The following is a 9,137-nucleotide window of genomic DNA, read 5'->3' on the forward strand; positions in this document are numbered from 1 at the left end:
TTGAAAACCTCTTGTTTAAAAGTAAATTATAAACCTTTAGTTTATATTAAAACCCGACGTTTCTTCTTCTCCAAGAAACGTAATCTTTTCTTTTATTATTTAAGAATACCCTTTATTCATTAAATAATAATTTCATAACAAAGAATATAATCATATATACTTACACACATATATATGAATTCACAATATTCAATAATCATACTTTTATTCATTTCTTTGTTATGTTATCTTTTCTTTTATCGAGGTATCGAGTATAACCTCGAATTAAGGCTTAAGCCTTGAATATAATATTCAATTATATTGAATTCGATATTACGCCTAACCTTAGTGGCGTACCGAAATCCTAGAGACTTGGGCAGCACTCCCACGCTGCTTTACTTCTCAATCGTCAAATGAGTACACCAAACTTCAATACTCGTTGACACGCTTATCGAGATTCATTGCCATTTCAACAACACCTTCTTGGTATGTGGGTGGAGGGTGGTATGAACTCTAAGGAAACGTTGGTTACACAAATGAAAGATTCAAGGCACGCTTATCGAGGAAATCGTTTATATGATTGTTGGGATTCTAGAGAGAGACCAGAGAGAAGTAGGAGATGATTTGGTTGTGTGGAAATGATCCATCCCTTGGCTGCTATTTATAGACAAATCTCGGAACCCCATCGCGCTACACGATAGGCTCCTGAGCACCTATCACGTATCGCGATATAGGTGTGAAGAGTCACCACGTAGGTCTGCCACGTGGCAGCCGTTGCGACACGTGGCGACACGTGGCAGCAGTGTTGCCACGTGGTGACACGTGGCAGCACATAGTGCCACCGTGTGCCACGTGGCACACGTTGTCAGAAGCCCCATCGCGGTATGCGATGAGCTTATTCTTTTGTCCATCGCGTAGCGCGATAGGACAAGAAATCATATTTTTCATTTTTAACCCTCAAGTTTGGAATTTGGCAATTTTAGTCCCTAGACTTTGGAAAGGTGATACTTTGAACTCGAAATTTTCACGTTGTTACAACAGAAATCTCAAGGACTACAATACTAAGTTGCAAGAATATTATAGATTGGTACCACGTTTGGTAACACCTGGATCTAACAAAGTAACCCGCTACATTTGGGGATTACCTTGGGAGATTGGAAACATGGTGAGGTCTCATTTATCTCAAACCGCTGATTCAACCATGGAATTGGCTGGTTATCTCATGAATTGTCTTATCAGAAACCAAGAAGAAGACAAAAATGGCAAGTAAAAAAGAAACGAAGAAAAGAAAACCAAGAAAATCAAAGAAATGAAGGAAGGGTCATTTAAATTCACAAGACCACTCTGCCAGAGTTGTGGCAAAAGGTATCATGGGAAATGTTTGAGACCAACCAACATTCCCAAAAACAATCCATCGACCACATGTACATGTTGGAAGAAATTCGGTCATTCTTAAGATGACTGCAGAAGGAAAACAGTTGTCTACTTCAACTGTGGAGAAAAAAAGACATTTCAGCACCGATTGTCCAAAAAGAACAATTTACGTAAATGGAAGCGGTGCTAAGAAAGAAATGCCAGAGTATTTATGTTAAACACACAATGTAACATTTCGGAGCTTTCGTATCGTATTTGTTTACCCGATTCAGGAATGTAATTCGGATATTTCGTATCAACAAAATCGTGCATCTATTAGTATTTAATTGTGTTTAACTTAGTTTATGATTTCATAAATTTCAAATATGCCAAATGGTCCTTAGAAAAAATCGCTTAAACTGGCTAAAAAACGCAATTTTGGGAACTGCAAGGACTGAAAATGTCAAAAAACAAAATCGCTTAAGTTGTGAAGGATCAACTTGAGTTAACAAGTATTAACTCACATAATTTGTGGATAATTATAGAACTTTGTAATAACCATCTAAGAGTTGTTTAAAATAGATTATGTTGCACACACACTCGACAAGTAATTAACCAATTTTAGTGGATTAACATCAATAATCCGTTTACTCATTGTTGTCAACATTCACATTTTAAAGATGATTAATTACTACTAATACTCCATTTGGTCCTATTAAGATTTATGTATTATCAACCAAGTCCTTACAAGAGTGGTAGTTGCCTGGCTTATCATTAAGCTCGGTACTTGGTATCTCTTTTAAAGTTTATATTATCCAAGGCCTCACAAGAGTGGCAGTTACCTGAATTGTCGTCAAGCTCGGAACTTGGTGTATCTTTTAAGAGTTTTTTTTTACCATTTCTCATCAAGTGATAATTACAACATAACCTTTATATTTTATAAACCAATCACATGTTTATTAAATATTTTTAAATTTAGTTAAGATTCATTATAAACCAAGATTATATTATGTAATTTAGCCAATACTAAGAATAATGTTATATATCAATGTAATAGATACAAACATTATCAAATTAGAACAATCTAACCAATTTAGATGAATGATATTCGATGCTAATGACTTCTTCCAAAAGCTTATTCTCCTTGATCTTCAAAAGGTGGATGGATGAGATAATTCCTCTTATTAATGGTGATTAAAGGAGGTGGGTGAAGTGTATTAAGTGTTCTTCAAGGTGTGTGATTGTTCACTGAATGTTGTGGATGTTCATTCAATTTATAGGCTGACCAGTGCACCCACACGACTCATGTTGACATGGGTCCGGCCATGTTAACCAGTTGTTTGATTATATTAAATGCTTGTTGTTAGAAAATACAACATGAGAGATGTTTAGCATGGGCACACCCGTGGTGAGTCAGGAAGCTTCTATTTTGTCTTTTCTCCTGTATTATCACTAGGGGGTGTGTTGATGTTAACATGGCCCCGTTTTTTTTACATCTGTTTGTCTTTTCCTCTTGTACTTTCACTAGGGGGTGTCTTGGTGTCAACATGAGTCATGTTGTGACTTTTGATATTTGTCTTTTCCTCGTATGCTTGTACTTTCTCCCTTTTTCTTCTTTATTCTTCAAGGCTATATTTATCTAGAATAGAATTTATAAACGTTATTAGTTATTTATTCTAATATTATTGTCGATATTACGCTATTTTTGAGATATTTTAGTGTTGAAAAGATGTATAAATTATATACATCATTAACCAAATAAGATAGAATGGTAATGATTCATTTCATTCACTCTCTACTCCATTGCCTCTCAATTCCTCTGACAGTGGGACCCATAGACAGACGAACGACTTGTGGACACGTGACATTTTTTAGAGGAAACGTCTATGTAGATGCAGGGCCGACCCTTAGGGAGGGTTGGATGGTCGACGCCCACACCCGACCCCACACCCTTTTAGCCCCGGTTGTTTTTATAAAAAAAATATATGTATTTTTATGAAAAACAATATGTATATCTAATGTTTAAACTCAATTACATAACAACTAGCTTGACTTAGTGACGAATGATATGATTCATAACCAAAATGTTGTGGGTTATAGTCTTCTTCGAGACATGTAGTCTATTTTTATACAAAAGTTTTTTTAGACAACCCAAATCATAATCAAGTATGTGAATTGCAAAAAATTGTTTAAACCCAACAAAATATTAATTTTACTTGAGCCCCAAACTATTTTTCACCTTCCACCTAAAATATGTTTCGCCTTGTCGGAGCCGACCTGCGTAGATGCTGATACGTACCACGTAGCCATATCTTCACTCATGTCCCAATTCCCACGTTTAATTTAGTTAGTTGCATTGTTTATTTATGTTTCCATCTTCCCACGTATAATTGATAGTTTACATCCATCCAATGTTTCCCTTTACTTTAGGATGCATGAATTGTATTTAAGCACTCTTTTGATGAAGAAGAAAATTGTTAAACCAATGTCTCGTTCTCTTTATTATTGTTTTGTAGTGTAACCCGTTTAAAGGGTTACTATCATATGTCTTGTGAGAGGAAACATGTAAGCCCTAGCTGTTAATTGGGGGTAGCGTGTAAGGCTTAGCCGAAGAAAATGTCTAGAACCCGGACATTTCATGATAAAATGCTAAGGTTCGTATGTGGTGTGGGTATGTTATCTTTTCATGTATATTTTAGTTGTAGCGAGTGTTGAATAAATAACTACTGTTCTTCTTCCGTAGCAGCAGCAGCAGCAGTTCAATTGGAAACCAATCTCAGCCCTCAAAAACAAAAACTGTATCATTCTTTCTTTGTTTGTTTGTTTGTAATATCCTGGATTTCAATTTCAATCTAACCCTACCCCTGACAGCAGCAGCAGCAGAGAGGATGGAGGAGCTTTGAGCCGGAGAAGTTCATTCCAGGACTCGTAATCGGTTTCATTTTCGGCATCTTATTCGATTTAACTAAACCATTCACAACCACCCTTTTATCCAATTCCAATTCCAATTCCAATTCAACCAACCCTCAAGATCAAAATCTCAAAATGGTCACTCACTGTCTTTTATTATTATTACTATTTGGGCCCAACTTATATATCTTGGTTTTAGGTTCTGGTTGTTAGACAAGATTTGAAGATGGGACAAGGAAAGGTTGCATCTCAGTGTGCTCGTAAGAAATGAAATATACATATATATATATATATATATATATATATATATATATATATATATATATCAATTTCATTTCTAACCCTTATTATTATTCTAAACTACAGATGCTGCCACTGGATTATATTCTAAACTCATGCAAAGGTTTACCCTTTTACCTTTTTTTATGTTACTTAGGAACACTTTAAACATTTGATGTCACTTAAAGAAGGGATTAGAATGAAGTATGTTATATTCCATCATTCCATTTTCTACTAACTGAAAATTGAAAATATTAGTTTTTTGTTGAACTTTTCGGACATGAGCTACATATGTTTTTTTGACAAACACAATTGTGTATAATTTTAGCCATCAAAATCTTTTGCGTCGGTGGGAGCGTTGTGGGCAAGCCAAAATCGTCGTGACATGCAAAAATCAACAGGAAATGTAAGCAGGTGTTATAATTCAATATTTACAACTTAGTTTCACAGCATTTTGTATTTGAGCATGGTGTTTATCACGCAATTTGCATTCTATTAGGAATAAACTGCTGGAAGAAGCTGAGCGGATCGGTCTTCCAACTTATGTTGTTGCCGATGCAGGACGCACCCAGGTATGATTGGGAAATAGGATGTATATAATGACCTCTTTCTGGTCAAACCTGTCATTTTTTGATCCCATATTGACATGAATTTGTATTGTTTTTGAAGACTATATTTTTATGCCTCATTTAAATCAACCAAACGCCCTGCTTGCGGTGCGCGCATATAATGTATATATGTGTGAACCCTCGGGTGGGCAAAAGTAAAAGTGCACTAATTTTGACGTTAGTTTACTAATCTCGTGAAAATAACGTTAAAAGTGGCGGAAGGTTAATCAGGCATCATGTGGTGGCGTTGATAGCCGAAAGACAAGGGCACATGCACCAATCAGCCGGTGTCCCTGATGATTGAGTGCTATGTGCCTTATGTCCAAGGCTTGATGCAAAACTACTATCGAGCCGGGGGTCTCACCGGAAGCAGCCTCTCTATCCCTATGGGATAGAGGTAAGACTGTCTACATCTTACTCTCCTCAGACCCTACCATAGCATTGCTATTGGTGGGATATACTGAGTACGATGATGATGATGATGATGATGATGATTTAAATCAACCAAAGATTTGTCTTTGTTTTTCCTTGTAATGTAACTAAATTTATTACACTTTGTTTTTCGTTGTAATGTAACTAAATTTATTACAATTTCTGAATTGACTCTTTTGACCATTAAAAGTCAAAACAACAATTATTAATTCAAATATTGTATGAATAGCTTTTGTTGAATCCGAACGCACGTTATTATTAATGCATTTATGAAATCATGTGTTTTTTTATTTATTCTTTATTTTTGCTTGTCGCAGGTCTCCGCAGGGTCAAAAACCGTTCTTGCTATTGGTCCTGGTATGCTGTTTCTCTCTTTTTTTTTTTCCCTTCATATTTTCTTGATATACTTTTATGATTCAATTATTAAAGATGATGCTTTAATGTTTGTGGTCAGATCAAATGTATGTTTGTTTTTAGTATCCGAATCTTGACCCTTTTACTTATGATTGGGTTGATCTGCGTTATATTGTCTAAAGTGGCAAAAATAAATAATAAATTGGTTTAAAAGTAAACATGTCAAATGGGTCGAAAGTTGCCCACATTGTATTTTTATGCATAAAGCTTCTTTAGTTGCATAGAGATTAAAACATCTCAATTCTCAAAAATAGGATACTTAGTGCTATTATAATATTAAATGGTAGAAATTATTAGGGAGACGTCTAATCAAAACCAGAAAAATGTAGAGAACTACATAATGGAGTTGTACCTTTTTTTCCCACCTATAATATCACAATCTTGCTAAATCTTGATCTTGATTGTGCAGGTTACAAATCTATTGTTGATTCTGTAACGGGGAAGCAACGGCTGTTATGATGTCAAGTTTCACTCTGCGGTGTACAAGGACACAGTTCTTTTAGGATAAAATGATGATCAACAATTAAGCTAGACGGTTAGGTAGTTGTATATGGCCCAAATACTACCCGGGTTTGTTGTTTGATACTGTTTGTGATTTCTCAAAACGTCCATACAAACAAGTACCATCATATCAGAGTTTGGATGTTTATTGTAACATGTTGGGTTGTTTTGGTTACAACTAAGTTTTGTAAAGTTTGCAGGGGGTTTATCTGGGCTGAAACAAGAGCATGAGTCCGGAAGCACCACTAACATACTGTTCAGACGTCACTAATATATTTGTTGTTGTATGGTAAGTCTCATAAAAGAAGAACAAATTCATATAACTTGTATGACCATTTGCAACTTCATCTTCAAGCTAAGTTTTTGACATAGTTATCATAGGTGTTAGGTGGTGCATTCAAGGCGCAAGGTTCAGACAAAGCCAAGGTTTGAGAACAAAAAATGCAATTAAATTTGTTTTATGAATATAGAGTAATATTTATGAATCATTATTCATTTGCTAAGAAAAATAGTTATTTACCACCACACACAACACGTACACATCCCACTCTCACTCTTCTAAGTTCTAACATCATCTTTCCTACACACACATTATCGGTTCTTAAGACGAAGAGAAGCAACAGAGCTGCTGCAAAGAAAGACGAAAAGAACCATACGGCCTCTTTATCACATGTTTTTAACCATAGCAGGCTTGTTTTTTTTTTATTGTCAAAAATTACAGGAGCTGGTCTAAATATGATTGGAGTGCTAAGATGGCCGCAAGGCGGTTTGGTGTTGCCTCACTTTGCCTATGTGCTTAGGTGCACAAATCAATCGCCTTGGTTTCCGATCAAATCGCCAAGCTCATCACAAGGGCCGTCTCCGAGAACCCACTAAAATTTTGGGGTCTGGGATAAGTAGAAAAAAGTCCTCCAAAACCACGCTCTCAAGTCTCAACTGTGTGATAGATAATTTCACAACTTTACCAAATATGGTTGCCTTTTAAAAGCCAAACACGGACCAAAACAAAAAAATAATAATAAACAAGTTACTAAAATGACTTATACAAAGCACAAATGAAAATGTTTTTCTATAAGAAAAAAACACCACTTGTGAGAATTGAACCATGACCTTTTAAATCCATAATCTAACACTCTTTTCATTCAACCAATAACTCATTTTGTAAGCTTTTGTTTTTAAACAAATTTATATATAAAATATAAATATTTTTTTTAACAATTATCGGTCTCATCGCAATTACACTTTTCTCAAAGAGTTAACGGATCATAACTTCATTGTCTCGAAGACGTCAATAGGGCCGACCCTTGGGGGTGGCAAGGTGGTTCAAGAAGCTCTGGTCGCATTCGGCACAAAATACTCATTTTACTTAAGGCCCAAATTTTTTTCCGCATTCGGTCCAAAACTCTTTTTGCTTTCTCGGAGCTGGGCATGGACATCAACACATGTTTAGCTGAGTTCGAGGTCAACATCGCTGAAGAGTGGCTCAAGAAGCCCTGGTCGGTGACGTAAGGCAAATGGTACGTGTTAGATTGGCTTGGATGCAACAAAATGTCTACGACAAATGATATTTGTTATTATTATAACTTTTAATGTCTTTTTATTTAGTTTTTGAATTCCTAAAAGTTATCTCTTGTCGATGTGAATAACTATTGGACTTCCCCTATCAACACTCACTATAACAACTCAAAGATAAAAACAAAATAAAGTCGTGATATATACTCAAAAGGATATCAATTGTGATTTAAATCGATCGAAAACAAAAAAAACAAATAAAGAACGAAATAATAAAATTTGTATAAAGAACACAAAAATAAAGTATAAAATGAACACAAAGATAAAAAGTATGTTGAGCGTGGATAAAAATAAGCGTGTATTAATGATATAACTGAAATTTTATAAAAAATTTATATATTAAAGGTTATAAGATAAAACAAAAATACAATTTAAATTAATAATAATAATAATTAAAAGAAAAGCCAAATTAATAAAATTACAATTCATTGTACCATAATTTTTACTATATTAGTGAGGTGTTCACGTGATACAGCAGGAAACAACACTTTAAGGCTATTAATGAGCTGACTTAAGGCTGTCTCGAGCTCGACTCAAACATCATACAGAGCTAGCTTGGCTGAACTCAAAATCAAAATCAAAATCAAACTAGGATCTTAAACTCGAGATCGACTCGATTAAGAGTCGAGCTAGCTCACTTGACTCAATTTGTCTTGAGTTTAGAACGTATTTTATCATAAACTAGATTGCAACTCGCCGTTTTGCGGCGACAGACACAAATTATGTTGGTATCAGCTAGGTTCGTACTTATACATACATTAACCTCAAAACACACATTAGTAAACACCTAGTATGGTAGTGATACCCTTATAACATATGATACAAAATTTATACATATTTAAAACAACGTTTATTCGGTCGATTAAACATAGTCATTGCATTTGGTCGGTACCATCTACGTTTGTTATGTTTCGGAACTAAACCTAAAAAGTAGTTACGTCAAGTTACCAATATTAAGAAAAAAACATCGGCGTTACCGCGACAACTGGATGCAAATTCCATCGGTATGAATTAAATTCATTACGTGTACAAAAACTAAACATAAAAAATAATTTTGTCATATTTAAAAAAATAAACAAATAAAACAAA

The 9,137-nt window shown here is 34.9% G+C and overlaps 1 protein-coding gene across 1 annotated transcript; it reads left to right on the plus strand.

Annotated features, from left to right (window-relative positions):
* Nucleotides 1–4,061: 4,061 nt before the first annotated feature.
* LOC143552940 (uncharacterized) lies at nucleotides 4,062–6,658 on the plus strand (the record flags this gene model as incomplete). The annotated part of the gene is made up of 8 exons (XM_077043040.1): nucleotides 4,062–4,130; nucleotides 4,204–4,380; nucleotides 4,442–4,502; nucleotides 4,609–4,645; nucleotides 4,850–4,927; nucleotides 5,021–5,093; nucleotides 5,879–5,918; nucleotides 6,385–6,658. Coding segments are annotated over 8 exons (585 nt in total), but the record flags the coding sequence as incomplete, so codon positions are not given.
* Nucleotides 6,659–9,137: the final 2,479 nt, after the last annotated feature.

This window comes from Bidens hawaiensis, unplaced genomic scaffold, assembly GCF_021521415.1.
Source record: "Bidens hawaiensis isolate Kalapana, Puna unplaced genomic scaffold, B.hawaiensis_p1.1 tig00017051_1, whole genome shotgun sequence".
Lineage (NCBI taxonomy): Eukaryota > Viridiplantae > Streptophyta > Magnoliopsida > Asterales > Asteraceae > Bidens > Bidens hawaiensis.